Source organism: Scardinius erythrophthalmus, assembly GCF_964197995.2.
Source record: "Scardinius erythrophthalmus genome assembly, chromosome: 14".
In the NCBI taxonomy this organism is placed as follows: domain Eukaryota; kingdom Metazoa; phylum Chordata; class Actinopteri; order Cypriniformes; family Leuciscidae; genus Scardinius; species Scardinius erythrophthalmus.
In genome coordinates, this window is record NC_138234.1 from 32,898,938 (window position 1) to 32,919,187 (window position 20,250).

The window sequence follows — 20,250 nt, forward strand, 5'->3', positions numbered from 1 at the left end:
AAAAACATGACTTTATCATGGTACCGTATCCAAAAAAACATGAAATGATAGCATTACCATACCCAAAAGCATGGTATTCCCTCTGTACAAGTCTAAAAAAGATAGTATTACCATGTTTCCATGCCAAAAAAAAAATGGTTTCACCATTCAAGTGTAAAAAGAACATATTAATAGCCCAGTACATATTGTTGGTGAGATTCATTAGACAGGGAGAACAATCCACAGCGCCTGAATCGGTGGTCAGGAGGTTATCAGCACGTCCTGCTCAGGGTGTTGAAAAGACAACGAGGGTGAAATGTTCCCCTCCTCCTCATAGTCCATTTCTTCCCCGAAAGCTGCTAAAGCCAATTAAACTGTGTCACAATCTAATTAGTACAGCACTGCAAGCTGTATCTGATGCCTTTTAGCCAACAATAATGGAGGGAAATTATCTAAATTGATTTTTTTTCTTCCACACGAGATTGGGGAGGCGTATGTGCGCGTTATCAGAACGAATGTCTCGCACTGGCGCTGAACCTCACTGTTGTTTTACGCCAGTCAAACTCTGCAGTTCTCCAAGAGAACCTTTACAATTGAGCTTTAATGCATGTTCACCTAAAGATAAACATGTGATAGTAATTTAATCATGTTGTTTTAAGCCTGCATTTCCTAATTATTTAGCAAAAGTTAGCCAAATGGCTGGTAAAAAAAAGTTTACAACTGCTTTTACCAAGTGGGTTTTTTAATATTATTGTTGGCCTTTTTGCCACTTTTTTTAATAGTAAAGTAGAAGAGGATGGGAAATGATGATTAGAACGCTGCCAGCCCAAGCAAACGTATAGTAGCATGTTTGCTAATCGCTAGGCCACACCTCTCTGTTTTAAACCCAAAGTATACTTATGTAATTTGTAATTTTATCATATGTAATTTTAGTGATCACAGATGAGTTTTAAGGGATGAAACTATTGACTACAGGGGGATTTTTAATTCTTTCCCTGTTCGACGCAGTTTTCAATATTGATCTTTACTGTAGTGACAATTCAGAAGCGCTAACTGATCTGGTCAAATGTTGTTGTTTTATTCAGAGGAAATATAGTTTGCCGTAATTTCTTTGCATTACTAATCTCGACATATGCATTGCCTTCTGTACAGTGTATCACACTTTGTGAATTAAGATCGATATAGCCATTTGTTTCATTAGCTTCTCAAAACAGCAACAATGCTATGCAAGGAACTAAACCACTAGCGTTGTCCACTTTTTGGCTTTGTCTTTATGTAGCACCAGCTGCAGAGAAGAACATGTCTGACACTTTAGCTAATGGAAGTTGACGCCAGCGTTAATGCTGCTTTGCTTTGTCCTCTCTTAGCTTTTGTCAGTGGGCTAAAGGAGAAATGGGCTAATTAAAATGTGGCAAACTGACACACTTTTGGCTCTGCTTCATCGAGCCTTGCATATGAATGAGCCGCTAACGAACACGAGAGTGTCAAAACAAACACAGTCGCCACACAAAGGCTAAACCAGATGAAATGATGCTAATGATGCTAATGCCTCTTTATCTGCCATGTGCTTTATTTTCAGGCAGCATATTAGCATCAATGCATTGCTATTTCATTTTAATACTAGCTCGGTTAATGCTGCAGAACTTTACGCTAACAAACATGTACCAGGTTTTCTGGGATAAAATGGCAAGTTAATACCATGCTAATACCATGGAGTTGTGGATATATCATGGTAATATCATGATTTTCTTGGGCTTTCATGTAAGTACAATGGTAAATAAACATGTTAATCATTCAATCATTTTTGTTTTCCACGGCACTCCTTTTCCATTGTATTTCATTGCAACGTCTTTACCTCAATGTCTCACGCAGGACACGTTCATGACATCTACTTTTTTTTTTTTCTTAATATCCTTAAAGATATTATATTTGTTGTTTTTAGTTAGAAAACTCTAAGGGCTAAGGGTTAAGCGTTAAGGGTTAAACTTTGAAATTGACAAAAAAAATGTCCTCACATTATTGCATCACTATTTCAAGTAGGCACATTTGAATCAATACTTTTGTGAATTGATTCAATCACAAAAAAATTTGTGACATGTTTACCTGTTGTAGCGTATCTACGTCATATGTATAAAATACACTAATAGAGTCAAAACTTGTCATTGGGATGCATTAATTATTATAAAAATGCAACTTTTGAAAACATGCAAAACCGTGGATGGACCCTTGTCTGGTATTTTCTGAAGAAAATGACTTGCCAGTGTTAAAATTGCCACCAAAAACACAATTTACCATGATTTTATCACCATCATTTTATTTTATCATTGTAAGTGTATCATGGTACAGCCACAGAACTTTTTAAAAAGGGTAGCGGTTTAACCCATGTTGAAGAACTTCCATTGACCTCCACCTTTGGACAATACTGCAGCAGTCCATCACCATTATGCTAGTTGGAGGTGGACAGGTTATTAGAAAAAGGTCTTAAATGGACCTTTGGGGGAAATTTATCCCAAAGACCAAGGTCGAAACCAAGGTAACACTCCTCACCCTTTAAGTTAAGTGCCCTGGGATGCTTTATGACCTCAAGTGAGACGTTTTAAAGTGACCTCTGAAGGACAGGATACAATGAGCAGCTCATTAGAGCAATTATTTTCTATTTTCGTGATAGAAATGTCATCGTTTACCATAATTGTCTTTGGTTTCTAACTCCAAGATGATATGCAGAACTGGAGAGCAACATTAAACCCCACAGAAAGTCAATTTTAAGTGCTTTTGTCCATACAATGAAACTCAATGGGGTCCAAAAATTGGACCCCATTGACTTTCATTGTATGGACAAAAGACATTTTTCAAAATACCTTCTTTTTTGTTCGACAGAAGAAAATCAGTCGTACAGGTTTGGAACGGGTTTGTTTGTTGGTGTGGGTCAATGTGGTTCCTTCACGCAACACTAAAAGAAGAGGGATGCTGGACCAACCGCACCCGAGGAACTTGGCAGAGGTCCCACAAAGCTCTTTGGTTCCTGTGGAAAATTACAGGCGGTCTGAAGGAGTTGACAGGAGATTTGAAGAACTAATCGGACATGAATTAGGGATCCCAGCTGCAGAGAGAACTGACCTCATAGTAAAGGCTCATATTGAGAGCGTCAAGACCGAGATGTGCCAAAACTGGCACTATTATACACGAGATCTGTCATGCATTTCCCATACAGCTGCTTAAATTCAATTAGTCATGCACTTAATGGTCACTCCATTATGTAATCATAACTGATGTAAAGCTGAGAGTGTCTAGCAGACAAATCACAACCAAAACACAAAACGGTGGTCATTGTTAGATATATGACTGGAATATTTAATCTATTTATCCAAATAGATCTGGTGCCATCCACACCCATGCAACACTAGATATGATTCACTGCTGTAAATGCAAACGAATAGCAGCATCAGATAATATAGAGTCAGTGTAACACTGATTATTCATCACAACAATATATCATAATAGATATAACAAAAAGGCTCTAAACTCTGCATGAATGAACCACAGTTCAAGCGTTAAAAACACACTTGATGGAGAAACAAGTTGTTTTCATTATCGTTACATTTTGATTATTTAAAAAAATGTATATTATGATTACTACATTCTAATTATTATAAAAAAGCTTATTTTGATCATTAGTAAATAATTACAAGTATTATTAAATGCTTATTCTTACAAAATGTTTGTAATATTATTTCTGATTATTATTAAATTCTGACTACTATAAAATGTTTATTCTGATTATTATTACATTCTGATTATTGTGAAATGTCAATTACGATTACTACATCCCAATCATTTAGATTATTATTACTTTGTTATTATGTTATTATTACTAGGCCTATATTATTATTATATCACAAGGCAGTGAGCGACAGTAACTGTATCATGTTTATGAAACATGTTATCATATCAACATCTGAAAAGTGAAACAACCAGTAAAAATAACTGAGCTTGTTTCATGAGGCAATAAAAAATATAAAAGTAAAGCTTTTGGTTTGTGAATTGAACATTTTAAATGCTAATGCAACTTAATCAGAGAACTCTAGATGAAATAAACGACATAATGTTTAATCAGGGACCAGTCATAATAAGTCATTCCGAATGGTTGCTTTTAATTTCAAGCTTGATTTTCTATGCTTGGAATCAAATTTGTGAAATAAATAAATAAATAAATAAATAAATAAAAAACACAAGTTGCTCACTTGCATATCAAAACATGCACGGCATGCATACAAATGAAGTAAATGAGCTCAGTTCTCATTTTTCAGTTGGATATTTCAATAGTACCGACAAACCATGACAACAACCCCACAACTCGAGCAAGTCTAGATTCAGGAAATCAGGAAGAGGGAAGAGGGAAGGTGCCAGGTGTCACACCAATTATTTTCTCATTAGCGAATTTGTGCCGGATATAATATGCCAAATTTAGCAGCAGTTCAGTTAGTTCCCCATTCACCGTGTGATGAGAGCAGAGGTGTTTCAGAGACAATTTACAGGGTCGAATAAGAGGATCTTCAGTGGGGATGAGAATCGGAAACTTAGCGATTCTGATTTCACTTAACCATCCTTAATTTCAATAACACAATTAATTGGTCCAAAGTGAAGAATATTTGGTAATAAAGAATAACTGACATAAATATACCAATCAACACTTTCAGTTAAATGCTGTTTTTTCCCCAATTCATTTCATTTCAATGAATGTTCGACACTCAAAAAAAATATCTGTTGAACGAACTTAATAAAATTAAGGAAAGGTTTTCCACGAAATTGAATTACATTTTTCCAACAAAATTGAATTAGTTTGAAATAATTTGTTGTAATCTTGTTGTATGAATTTAAATTAATTTAGTCATTCCTGCTAGATAAAGTTTCGTCAGGTTAACTACATTTAGTTTTTGTCCTGCCTTAAATCATTATAAGTTTAGTCAATTTGACTCTACAGTCACTTCTAATGATAGACACTACTAGTGTTCAATTGGATTAAAACCATTTTTTACATAGTAATATAATATTTGTTACATAGTAATATAATATTGAGTCTTGTTGACTAATTCATTTCAATGAATGTTCTATGATTACTACATTCTACTCATTATGAAACAGTTTCTTTTTGATTATTATTACATTGTTATTATTATATTATTACTTTATTATTATAAATGTGTATTCTTGCTTATTCTGATTATTATTGCATTCTAATCATTGTAAAATGTTTATTCTGGTTATTATTTAATTGTGATTATTATAAAATGTTTATTATTATAAAATGTTTTTCTGATTATTATTACATTTCAATTATTTTATTACATTTTGATAATCATTTTATTATTATAAAATGCTACGTCAGATACACACACACACACACACACACACACACACACACACACACACACACACACACACACACACACACACACACCAAACACTTCCAATAACAAAAGTAATTGGTCCAAAGTGAAGAATATTTGATAATAAAGAATAATTGACTTAAACATACCAATCAACACTTTCAGTTAAATGTTGTTTTTTCCAATTAATTCATTAGAAATGAAAGGCAGTTCATTGAACACACTCATTAGATTCATTAGTTTCGAGTCATTAGATTGATTCAAACCGAGTCTTGACGACTAATTCATTTAACACACTGTTTCCAAACCTAGTTTTCCTGCATAAATCACACTTAAAGAAAAGTTGCTTGGCCATAAAAGCATCCTCTCACTGTCATAATGCAATATCTCCGAACATATGATATCCACGAACAAACTTGGTTATCGAGGCTTTCAAGTCAGAACAAACCATTAGTGATTCAAGAATGAGAAAAATGAAATCATATACAGACATGCTGCACACTTCCAAACGCTCATGGAAAAAGCTTGTTTTTCGCCTCAGCTTTTACTTGAGGTGTTGCGGTTACAGCAAGTTTGGAAAGGTCATCTTCTCAAGACACAATCTCTCATGATTCACCTGTAAACGCAAGTGACCTGACACACTCGGCGTCTGCTTCCAGTGTGTGTACAGGGTTAGTGTGACCTTATAAGACCTTCTACAACAAGTACAAGAAGACTGGTGACATTCAAAGAGAAAAGTCAGGTCTTATCAGAGCACGTGGAGAGAGAAGACCATCTCGAGAAGATAAGAGAACACCACAGCTCGGCGGAGAGAAGCATTCTGGGTAATTGGTATAGTGTGGGCAACAGTGCAACAGCACAAAGCCGACCTCACTGTAAAAAATATATATATTTTTTAAGTACAATCAACTTGGATGTTTAAGTCATTTCAACTTAAATTGCATTAAATCATTATCGCTCAGCGCTCAACGAGGTTTGCTTCGCGCTCCACTCAAATCGCCCCCCGCTCGCTCCAAAAAAGGAAACAAATCTACATGTATATCACTTTTAGCTTAGACCAAAGCCTTACCTCCTAAATAACTAATGAGTAACAACAATATTTTTCAAATATAAATGTTTTATTTCAAATTACACAAAAAGTCCTGTAAAATTAAACGAATAAATGGGCCTAATAATATAAATAAAAATGATATAAACAAAAATATACATATACATTTTTTAAAAGTAAATTAACTATAAGGCCAGAATTTTGATACGTGAACTTTTGCAACGCGCACGATTAAAATTTAAATTGGCTTGCGTACACACAAACTGCTGTAAAATTAAACGACTAAATGGACCTAATAATATAAATATTATTACAGACTACACAAATTCGGCTAAATTAAACGAACCATTAAGTCTACTTGAATGAAAAAACGAATTTATTTGAATATTACGCTATATTTATAATTTACACTTTGTGAAGTTACCGTATTCAATTTGCTAACCTTTTGTTGCGTATTGTCACGTTCATGTTTTCGAGAGATGTGTCTTTTGAGATTCCAAAATGAATCTTTGCTGACTGAAACGATGTCTCCACATTTGTTTTCTTGTACCACATTATCATTGTTAGTTAGTTATATTAATAGTACACCTGACCTGTATGACTTCTCATTTTCCTTTTTGAAGTAGGGGTCGACAGCTTATGAAAATTTATTTCTGGGTTCCTTAGCTTGTTTGCTGTACACCTTGTCACACAGCAGCTTTTAGGCATTATTCTGTCTTTTGTTAGAAGCAAGAAATGACAAGGAGGCAGCCTCTCGCAATGCAAAGTCAATGGAGACCGTTGGACTGTTCCCCCCCCCCGGTGGGCGTGGTCTTCAGATTATGACACGTTGCGCTCTGTCTCTATTTATGCATATTTTTTCCCCCTTTAGCATTAGACCCGCTCATTAGGGTCCGCTTCAGAGGAATATAACAGACACAATTGAATATAGCATAAAAATATATTAATCAATAAATAAATGTGCAGTTTAATGTGTCCAATCAAGTATTTAAATGGTGAGAAATGCATTTATATAAAAAATAAAAAATTAAATCTGTTACACACAAATGTAATTTTCAAAAACTAAAGACAATTAAATATATCATGAAATACTAAGAAAAAGAAAACATATTGAAATATAAAATAAGGCGAGAAATGTATTTATGTACAATAAATTATGACTAGAAATTAGGACAAACCATGTATTTACATATTTACTTTCGTCAGTTATATCCCTCTGTAGAAAATATTAATGATGGATTAGACATACTAATCATGTGTATGTTAATGTATTTGTCTACATGAAAGTGTATTATGTATTTGCTGAAAACAAAACAAAATACATGAAAAACAAAAAAATAAAAATAAAACATCAAAGCAAAGAAAAAAATAAAACAAAAACACAAAACAAAATACAAAAAAATAAAACATCAAAACCAAAAAGCAACAAAACATTTTTTTTTAAAGCAAAGCAAAAAAAATGCAGAAAATTTAACATTTAAAGTTGATGCAGAAAAAGATTATATCCTTGTTATTTGCAAAAGAGCATTTATGCTCTATTGCACTGTATATTGCATTGGGTTCAAATGTTATGAGCAATTCAATACAACAAATGCCTCCTGAGCAAAGTCTTCCTTGACCAATAAACTCTGACATAATCGTTAAATCTAATAGTTCATCTCATAAGACACTGCACTATATAAAGAATAATGAACAAGAGTAACAGCACTCAAACCAGCAATAACGCAACAGTGATTTCAAAACAAGAAGTCAGTGCCCATATGGGTAACACTTTACAATAAAGTCTCATTAATGCATTAACTAACATGAACTAACAACGTTCATGTTCATTCACAACAATTCAACTTTTGATCTTAAAAAATGCATCAGTAAATGTTCAGATCAGCATTAACAAATTATGTAGTTTAACATGTTAACAAATAAAACCCTATTGTAAAGTGTTACTATAATATAGTGAATTGTTACTGTATGCAGTTCTTCTTTTATTGTTGGAAACCATTTCAAATGTATCAGATATTTATCCGTCTACACTACATTTCTCTTCTTATCTCTAAAGCATTGATTCATTCTGGATTCATGCACATAAAACGAATGTTTCAACAGAGCCCTTCTCTCTGAAGCCTGTGAAATGTTAAACATCTGCTCACCGAGACATCAAGTCTTCCGTGATAGAGAGCCGTCTATCAGGCTTTTCCAGGAATCAGATCTCTGAACGATTCATTACTCCTCCAGAGATCCGTTTCCAATCTCATTTGTGTGTCGAGGAAGTTCAAAGCATCCGGGGAGCATCACTGATCACAGGTTTGGAAAGTTCAAGAGCGATGTCCAGTGACCATATCTATAGACAGCTTTATCAGATGTCAGCAACATGCAGGAATATGCTTTTAACTCTTTCCCCGCTAGTGTTTTTGGAAAAAGTTGGCAGCATTTTTTTTTTATCATTTTCACACACACACACACAAAAAAAAAATCATGGCCCCCAGAACATTTTGTTGTATGAATATCTGATCATAAAATATAAAAAAGAGAGAACAAAGCCTTGACATTGACAAAAAACAACATTGAATGGCTTTGGGTAAGTTAAAAAAAAAAAAAAAAGCAACATTTCAAGCGAAAACCTGAGAAAATCAAGTTTTTGTGAAAGACTACATTCAGATCTGATTCAGAACGATGATCAAAACACAGATGGATTAGACCGAGTCCATCAACACCCTAAAGCTTCACAGTCCTAGAGCTCGTCCTGGGTCCACATTTCATTCAGTAACATTAGGGCAGATTTGATTTATATGGTGTTTCATGTTGATGATCGCGTTATTTTACATATGCATCTGTTTTCATATGATATCGCTTGTTTCTGCTTCTTCTTGGCCTGTGTTTTGATCAGTAGATTCAGTACTCGTTCAGAAGATGTGTAATAGCGCCCCCTACCGTATAACAGTGAAAACACGGAAAGCCGTAAAATTCAGTCAATGGCGGGGAAAGAGTTAATATCCTCAAAAGCATCATTCAAGGCCAGTCATGGTCCTTGTTTTCCATCATGTTCCTTTAGGGGATCCGTACTTGTGCTCACCATGGCTGCATTTATTTGATCAAAAGTATAGTAAAATCATGAATATTGTGAAATGTCTTCTATTGTAATATTGTAAAGTTTAATTTAGATGGTAAAAGCTGAATTTTCAGCATCATTACTCCAGTCTTCAGTGTCACATGATCCTTCAGAAATCATTCTAATATGCTGGTTTGATGCTCAAGAAACATTTATGATTATTATCAATGTTGAAAAGGATTTTTTTTTTTTTTTAGGATTAGTTGATAAATACAAGTTTTAAAAGAACAACATTTATTTGAAATCAAAATCTTTTGTAACATTATAAATGTCTATTCTGATCAATCCAGTGCATCCTTGGTGCATAAAACGAATGAATGAATGAATGAATGAATGAATGAATGAATGAATGAGGCATTTATATGAATGAATGAATAAACAAATTAATGAATGAGGCATTTATATGAATGAATGAATAAAAGAATGAATGAATGAATGAGGCATTTATATGAATGAATGAATGAATGAATGAATGAGGCATTTATATGAATGAATGAATGATGAATGAATGGCATTTATATGCATGAATGAATGAATGAATAAATGAGGCATTTATATGAATGAATGAATAAACGAATGAATGAATAAGGTATTTATATGAATGAATGAATGAGGCATTTATATGAATGAATGAATGAACGAATGAATAAACGAATGAATAAACGAATGAATGAATAAGGTTTTTATATGAATAAATGAATGAATTAATTAATGAATGAATGAATGAAAGGCATTTATATGAATGAATGAATTAATGAATGAATGAATGAATGGAGGCATTTATATGAATGAATGAATGAATAAATGAATTAATGAAAAAGGTATTTATATGAATAAATGAATGAATGAATGAATGAATGAATGGCATTTATATGAATGAATGAATGAATGAATGAATGAATGGAGGCATTTATATGAATGAATGAATAAACGAATTAATGAATAAGGTATTTATATGAATAAATGAATGAATGAATGAATGAATGAATGAATGAATGAATGAATGAATGGAGGCGTTTATATGAATGAATGAATGAAAGAATTAATGAATGAGGCATTTATATGAATGAATGAATGAATGAGGCTTCAATGAGTCCAGCTTCAATGATAGAAGTATTAGACACTATGGTAGTGTGTATTCTGATCGTATATAAACACACACACACACACACACACACACACACACACACACACACACACACACACACACACACACAATTACTTGTCAAAAAATACAACAGAAAGAACAAAATTGCCATAAACCTTCAGCCTATAGTGAAAATGCCAGAACTACAAAAAAACAATATCCAGCTTTAAAAAACAAATCCTAAGAGCAAGAGCGATGATGAACCGGAGACCCCGTTTGTCCTTCCTCTGGTCTCTCAGAAGTCTCATTTCTGTCAACAGGAGTTCGTTATTAGATTTCACCTCCCCACAGGACAGGTTCTGTCCCGAATCATGTTGCTCTGACCCACAGACACACAACAGGGACACGCTGGGTGTCAGACTTCCCTCAGGCAACAGCACATGCAATTAACTGTCCAACTCAGACTCATGCCAAGACACACACACATTTCCTCACAGCAAATGTGCTCTTTGAACAGGAAAACGGCTCTTGAACCAGAAACACAAGTCATGGAGTCCAACAGACCAAATCCAGACAGAAACAAATAAAACAGACGCTTGGTTTGTGTAAAGCTACAATGCAGGACTGGACCATATATTACCTTAATGCATTTTTCTAAGTCTACATCAGTAAGTATGCCCATGAATATGGAAACCCATAATATAGACAGCAAAACAAAGCCATAAACTCACCCGTGTTTATCGGAGTCGACCAGAATTCGCACTAATATCCCTGTCACAGCCACTAGGATGGGGTAGTGATCAACACTCTCCAGGCCTACACAGAAAATAACACATGGTTTTATGAGTGGCTCAGGTTATATATTTTATAACAAAACTGATCTGGTTCTGGATGCTGATTGGTCAGCAATCTAAGGGTGCTAAAATACATAACATATGTGTATTAAGCATCATAATCAGCCCAACACAGCAACACTGACTCAACCAAAGGCATGAGTTTAGCACAGGATTGTCTGTTTGACTGACCGATGAAAGAAGGGGAGAGCGTTCGGGAATTTTGTATGAAAATGATCTTCTTTGCAATTCCCTTTGGTTTATTTGAACTTCACTCTCAAATAATATTGATATTTTTTATTTTTTATTTGTTTTTATAAACATAAAATGTAATATTGACTGTTTATCTTTCTTTAACACACAACCATTGTCGTTTAAAATCAACTACAAACTGTAATAAATATGTAAATATATGTACATATGAAACATCACTTTAATATATGTACTGCATTAATATGCAGTACACACACACACACTACATGTATTTGAATTTAAATACACAATTTTTTAAACAAGAAAATGGTGTCTAGCAAAAGTGTGTTCACAAGTTTATAGCTGTCATGGAGCAACAATATTTATTGGAAAAGACACTTTAATGCTTCAGTATATGTTCACTGCTCGGTTAAAAACAAAAAAGAAAGAAAGAAAGAAAAAGAAGTTGCTGTTTGGATTTAAATAGGCAAATGCTTCAGAGTCTTTGATTGGATCATTATTGCAGTGATTATTATGTTTCTAGCATGTTATATGTTTGGCAACAGTTCTTCTAACCCTATTGATGGAGTGTGTAGCTTTTCATTTCTTAACAACCATGTATGAAGACACATCATGGCCATATTACAGGATGACAATGACAAGATTCATCAGGCTCAGATTGTGAAAGAATGAAGAAGAATTTTCACACATGAATCTTCTCCTCAGAGTTCAGATCTTAAATTCATTGAAAGTCTTTGGGATGTGCTGGAGGAGACTTTACAGAGTGCTGGACTCTTGCACTGACAATACAAGATCTTGACCAAAACAGTGATGGAAATAAATGTTGAGACGTTATTTCTATCAATATGGTCATGATGTGTCTTCCTACATGGTGTTTTAAGAAATGAAAAGTTATTATGTAGGGAAAATTATGAGGGTTAGAAGAACTGTTAGCCAAACATATAACATGAAACTAATAATTTAATTATCCAATCACAAACAAGACTCTTAAGCATTTGCCTATTTAAATCCAACAGCGACTTTTTTTGGCCAGCCAGTGTGTGTGTGTGTGTGTATATATATACATATACAGTGCTATGCATAAGTTTAGACACCCATACTAAAGTTGACTAAAAAGAGGAATAAAAAATCATCTTTTGGAAACTGAACTTAATGCCTTAATAAAAAAAATGAGGAAAAATCCAACCTTTAAGGACACCAATTTTCTTTGTGAATGAATAATGTATCGTAAATAAATAAATGTTCTTCCTTAAAATACAAGGTGCATAAGTTTGGACACCCCTATGTTAAATTCCCATAGAGCCAGGCAGATTTTTATCTTTAGGATCTGGACCAGATGAATAAACTAAATCTATTAAAGCCACTAAACAGCACTTAGTAGGATAGTAGGTCACTGAATCTGATGTGTCAAAATGTGCCATCTAATAACAACTTTAAAATGCAGTGAAAGCCACACTTCTCTGTTCAAGTTCAGGTTAACAACATGACCCGACCTCGTTAATCATAAATGTAACGTTCTTCAGTGTCAAGGCTGAAAACTCTCCTGATGATGGTTTATGTTTATGAGTTGGATTATGTCTTCATACAAACTCGCCGTGTAATCTCTTGACCTATTCGTCTGATATCATTCCCTGAGCGTGCAGGGCTGACTTTCCAACTTCTGATTGGTTTCAGAGGTGAAGTCAAGAACGTCGCAAAACGCTTATCAAATTACTTTTTATTTGTTCTGGGACTTGAAACAAGCTGCTATAAAAGGAACAAGTGAAAAGTTGACTGTTAGATTACACCGAACCATATTTCGGCTCACAGGGGACACGATCAAGGGCGGACCGAAATACCTGAGAGGTTTAAATTCAGCACAGCACAATAAGCGTTTCAGAAATATAATTGCATTCAAGTGCATCCTCAAGTACGTACTAAAACATGCAGCTCATGTTCAATGCTTCTATTTGCATTAATGTAGGATTATTTATTACATAACAAGGAAATTAGAGTTACCTGGGAGACGCAAGTTGACCACCCTGTCAAACAGGTTTCTTTCCGCCGTAACTCGGTTTAACACCTGGTTCAGGAGCTGCAGACAAAAAATAAAATACAATTTGTTGTCAAACCAAAATGTAGCAGATAACAAAAATAAAACAGAGATAAGACATTTCTCCTAATTAAAGAAACAGTTCATCCAAAAAATAAGATACAAAACAAGATGAAACAACACAACACAAAATGAAAAATAAAACATAAAACAAGATGAAACAACACAAAGAAAAACAAAGTGAAGTAAAACCAAGATGAAACGACATGAAACAAAAAGCAAAACAAAACAAAGCAAAGCAAAACAAAACAGAAAAAAATTAAAACAGCACAACATTAATTAACACAAAGCAAGATGAAACAACAAAACAAACAAAATGAAAACACAACAAAATGAAGCAAAGCAAAATAAACAAAACAAGATGAAATAAAACAAAACGAAGCAAAGTAAAACAAAAACACAAAACAAGATGAAACACCACAAAACAAAAACAGCACAACATAAATCAACACAAAACAAGATGAAACAACACAAAACAAAAACACAAAAAAGATGAAACAACACAAAACAAAAACACAAAAGAAGATTAAACAACACAAAACAAAAAGAAACCACAAAAAAAAACGTTCTTCTTCCTAAAAAAAGCAAGAAATATCACAATATACGTATATCGCCTTTCTTATAGAATGTATCGCAATATATTGTGTCGTAGACCCTGTATCCTGATACGCATCAACAGATTCTTGGTGATGCACAGCCCTACACAAGATGAAACATCACAAAACAAGATGAAATAACACAACATAATAAATAAATAACTGACTATATAAACCTTCTTTCTACTTTGTGTTTGCAGAAGAAACCAAAGCAATACAGGTTTGTAACAACTTGATGGTGAGTAAATTACAAATTTTCCTTTAACATCAACAGAGTTCGCCTGATCCAGTTTCAGTGAGCAAACCAAACACATCTGGTCGTAAATCAAAGTGACTGCAATAATTATTCCCTTCGCTTCTTTAGCACACCTCATGGGCTCAACATCCTGCGGCCAAGAATTCAATTCAGAGGAACCCAGCTGTCAGGTGCCGATTATTGACGTTTCCTATAGCACAGAGGGTTCTCAAACTGGGGTACGAAACAGTTGCTGAGTTCTGCCGTTCATTTAATTCTCTTTGAACTCTCTTCGATACAAAAACATACCCTGTGTGAGTTCTTGATTTTAATGTTGATCATATATTATACGAGCAAGAATAATGCAATGTTTCCCAAATATCCACACGATTGCAAATGTGACACTGATTTTATACAACAGTTCAACAAAAGAAAGTGTAATATAAAGTGCTGTTCATTTTTGCTCAATTTTGCAATGAAATAAAAGTTCCACAGCAGAACTGAATCGTGAGAGTCAATGATTCAATGACTCATTCATAAATACAGCCACTTGACTCACTCATACCGCCACCTAGAGGTGGTTTTAATTTAATATTTAAAAGTGTCACTTCGTTTTTACCATCATTGCATATTTATCAATTGAACTTATTCAATTTCAGATTTAAGGGGTCAAATTTGTTCCTTAATGGGAAAGGTGTGAGTGCAGTCTAAGGGGAAGAGAGGGGGTACGCAGAAGGATGTTAAATGAGTCATTGGGTACTCCACTCTAAAAAGTTTGAAAACCACTGCACAATGCATGTAACTGTATTCAAAAGTAGGATAAATCCTTCAGGGACAGGAAAATGTTGTAAATGGAGGGGTTCTGCTCTTCAAGGACGTGTGGACGCCTGCTGTGCTCACAGGTGTGATTCAGTTAAAGCCTGATGAATGGACGCTCTGCTGGGAATAGAGCTCATGTAAGCACTGATGAAAAAAAAAAAAAAAAACACACCAGAAAATACACTTTCAAAGCCTTCTTCTCTGTAACTGAGGCCTTGAAAACATGCAGTGGCCCCGAGAACAATATACACTTGCACCTCATTTGCATGGCACTTTCCATGAATAGAGTACAAAACAGCATATGAAAATGAGGATGTACGTAACCTTCTGAAAATGTTAAATGATAATTAACTTTAGGATGCAATGATAATTAATAGGAATAATAAAATATTATAAGGTCTTTTTTACATGTATTGTACATAGGGATGTAAACAGTTAATCGATTATCGATTAATTGTCGATAAGAATTTACTCGATTAAATTAAATTAATTGTCGGCTAATTGAACATCCAGATCCATCGATTTATTTCCACATATGAATGAGGCCTGAAACCGATCTCGATATATCCGAATGCATGCGTTTTTTTCCTGTTTACACTGAACACATCGGATCTGTGTCACATGTGAGCAAAAAATCGGAATTGGGTCACATTTCACGGACAGTGTAAACGAGGGACGCCCTCTAATTTTACTGTCACCTTCCTCAGGGATGATTTAAGCTGTGTTCAGTTCTATATTAGAAGTTTCCAGGTCTAGTAATCTTACTGTTACCTTTCTCAGACCAAGGGGGATTATAAGTGCTGCTGCTGCTAATGTTTCAAGTTTTTCATACAAGTAGTTTACCAGATAGATTATTATATGTAGGCTTAATATTGTAGGCTAAGCCTACCCATGTAGAGTTTTATTTAAAATGTATTTTTTGTTGATAAATGTTTCACATGCAACAGGTGAGCCAGTGCACAATTCATTTTTATGTATTTTAATGTATTTAATGCCATTATCTGTACCGTATCCCAACTGTTACAATTAAACATCAATTGAGCAATATAACATGCTTTTTTATTCAGTAGCCTATAAGCAATATTTTGCTTTTTATGTTAAAGACACTATTGATACCGTGAGAAATTTACATTCTCAGGAAAATAGGCGCTTATCAGTTAATCGTTAATCGATCGATAAGGTCAATCAATTAATGAATTAATGAATCGATAATTTGCATCCCTAATTGTATATGATGTTTGCAATTTTTTCTTCAACCCAACTTTTTGAAGTGTAGATAAGATAGTTTAAAAAATAGATTTTGTGATTTCATTATTTCTGAGTATTAATCAATAAATGTACACCAAAGTAAAAAAAAAAATAACTGTTAGATATTTCCTATCATTTTAGGTATTTTTTGATAAGTTTTGTTACAACTTGGGTAACAGGGTTGAATAACTGAATAAGTGCAGCAATCAACACTAAAATGTGAGCACAAGACATATATATATATATATATATATATATATATATATATATATTTTTTTATGAACTTACATTACCTAAAATTTTAAGTAGTTTTTGATCATTTTTGTTATTATAAGGTTGAATAACTGAGTAAGTGCAGTCAACACTAAAATGTGTAGAATTAAGACAAACTAAGAAAATTAAGGGAACAGAATAAGATTATTTACGTTTATTCACTAATGTCGTAGAAAGTCACATGTATATATATATATATATATATATATATATATATATATATATATATATATATATATATATATATATATATATATATATATATATAAAACAACAACAACATGTGATTTGTGCCTCTAATGGTTTTAAGTAATGGGAGACCAAAGTGTGTCCTATTTTTTAAAATTGCACACACATTTTCTTTGCTTATTGACAGTGTCCATAAATGTAAAAAGCATCAAATGGCTTTCATCCTTTTTGCTAATAATGACTGTTCTCTTCTCCATCACCCTTGTAAGAACTTTTAATAAAATAAAATAAAAATAATAAAATGACTTCATTTATGGATCAATAAACTCAGACCATTAGCTTTCATCCAATACAGATTATTTAAGCTACTGAGTTGTGACACTTTATGCTATTTTGGCTATACCCAACAATTTAATAACATTTTGGGGGGAGTTCATAAAGAACAAATTGCCCTCATTGATAGTCTTGGTTTCCACATGATGTCTCCACTGCTGAAGCACCCAATTCACTAAAAGAATACATGCGAATCAGTAGCAACGGAAAAATAAAATAATAATAATAGCATATAAATAATACTAAAATAACACTAGACTGGAGAGGCAGTTTTTGACTTCGTCTGCACATACAGTAGACTAGTCTAGTTAAGCATCTACATAGTAAACTGACGTCTCATTTCAAATGATAAAAATTTGTCTTTTTTTTTAAATGTGACCCCTTTGAAGCAGAATGTTTGATTGAGGTTAATACATTTTCTCAGCGTCGTTAATAATTTAGGTTTTGAAAAACCTGTGGACCACAAACATCTGAGAAAATAAAAACAGAAATCTTATGTTTAATAGCAAGTGCAATTGCTTCAAACAGGATCATTAACTCAGAGTTCTGCATGAAATTGCTTTAGAAAAATCTTAATGGTGAACATAAAATGAATTTCACTTTGCTTTGCACTTTTTCAAGTTTTGAATGTCGCTTTAGAACAGCATCTTCAGAACACATCTCGGCTGTCAATCACACTCACCTGAGCCAATCGGCGCAGCAGCAGCTCAGCGGAGGGGCGGGCCCAGTCCAGGAATATTTCCGGCACTAGAGTGATGGTCATCTCCAGGACCCGTAACAGACTGACGGAGAGGTCAAAACAGGTCGCGCACACCTTTAACTGCCGTGTGTCCACGAAATTCCTCTCAGGTCGCTCGGCTGCCTGTTGGATCTGACAGGGAATAAATTAAGACATGAAGAGACACAATAAAAAGATGCATAAAGTCAAAAGAGACATTATGAGACTATTGAGACAGGACTGCATGACTTGTTGCACAGAATGAAATAAAATTTGACCCAATGACAGTCAACTTACAGTGACAGCAATACATTCAGGATAAGACTGTGGGCTCTTATGACCAAGGACCCAGAATACTCCTGCAACTCTCCAATTACCCCCCTGCAACCATCCCACATCCACCCTGCGTCCACCCAGAAACCCCTCAACAACCACCCAGCAACAACCCTGTATCCACCTAGCAACTCCCCAACAAACACCAAGGAACAACCCTGCATCCACCTAGCAACTCCCCAACAACAACCCTGCATCCACCTGGCATCTCCCCAACAACCACCATGGAACAACCCTGCATCCACCTAGCAACTCCCCAACAACAACCCTGCATCCACCTAGCAACTCCCCAACAACAACCCTGCATCCACCTAGCAACCCCCCAACAACCACCCAGGAACAACCCTGCATCCACCCAGCAACTCCCCAACAACCACCCAGCAACAATCCTGCATCTACCCAGCAACTCCCCAACAACCACCTAGCAACAAGCTTGCATCCACCCAGCAACCCCCCAACAACCACCCAGCAACAAAGCTTGCATCCACCCAGCAACCGCCCAACAACAACCCTGCGTCCACCCACCAACACCACAACAACAACACTGCATCCACCCAGCAAACCCCCCACAACCACCCAGCAAAAACCCTGCATCTACCCAGCAACTCCCCAACAACCACCTAGCAACAAGCTTGCATCCACCTAGCAACTCCCCAACAACCACCAAGGAACAACCCTGCATCCACCTAGCAACTCCCCGACAACCCCCCAACAACCACCCAGCAACAACCCTGCATCTACCCAGCACCTCCCCAACAACCACCTAGCAACAAGCTTGCATCCACCCAGCAACTCCCCAACAACCACCCAGCAACAACATTGAATCCACCGAGCAACCCCCCCAACAACCACCTAGCAACAACCCTGAATCTACCCAGCAACTCCCCAACAACCACCTAGCAACAAGCTTGCATCCACCCAGCAACCCCCCAACAACCACCCAGCAACAACCCTGCGTCCACCCAGCAACACCCAAACAACCACCTAGCAACAAAGCTTGCGTCCATCCAGCAACCCCACAACCACCACCCAGCAACACCCCAACAACCACCTAGCAACAAAGCTTGCGTCCACCCAGCAACCCCACAACCACCACCCAGCACACCCTAATAAATGCATAGCAACGTGATAACAACTACTGAAAACAACTGGATAACAACTGCTTTGTAAACCATCCATCTGATGTCAGTGAGTTTTCCATAAAAACCAAACACATTTTACTCTTCATTACTTTAGGCATAAAACTGAACTATTTAGTACACAAAAAATGGTGTCTTGATGCTTAGACATTCTCATCAGATTCTGTCCTGCATCTACCCATCATTCCAATTTAATGCAATCTGAATCTGAGGCAGTAAACACATCACAAATTCCCCAGGAGACCGCTGCCTCTTAATGCCTGGATCATTGCAGATGAAAGGCGCTCCTAAGAGCCAGTCAACCTCCAGGCAAAGTAGCATACGAATCACAGTCCAATCTGCAATAAGCAGAATTTCAGCGCTTCAGCTCTCCTGAAAGACATTGATTTAAGAGAAAAGCCTGGTGAGAAAGTGCTTTCACGTCTGAGGTTTAATTCACCGCCATTATAGATCATAGTGGTTTAGCTTTCTTCTGTATCTCCCTCTGAGACTCCAGAGCCTGCGTTTAGTAATGACCATTCCGCGGGAGGGGCTGGCGCGCTACTCTTCCCAAAAGGTTGTTTCCATGGTGTCCAAATTATCAAATTAGTGTGCAGCTGGATGAAGTTGTTAAAGGGATAAA

General features: G+C 35.3%; 1 protein-coding gene across 6 annotated transcripts in view; it reads right to left on the reverse strand.

Moving 5' to 3' along the window:
* Positions 1–20,250, reverse strand: part of rnf123 (ring finger protein 123) — a 148,579-nt gene that overhangs the window by 69,640 nt on the left and 58,689 nt on the right. For all 6 annotated transcript variants that reach the window (XM_081384937.1, XM_081384938.1, XM_081384933.1 and 3 more), the window contains 3 exons: positions 18,121–18,309; positions 13,652–13,727; positions 11,339–11,423 (listed from right to left, as the gene is read on the reverse strand). In XM_081384937.1, coding sequence (XP_081241063.1) covers positions 11,339–11,423; positions 13,652–13,727; positions 18,121–18,309 — 350 coding nt within the window. The remainder of the gene's footprint in view (positions 1–11,338; positions 11,424–13,651; positions 13,728–18,120; positions 18,310–20,250) is intronic.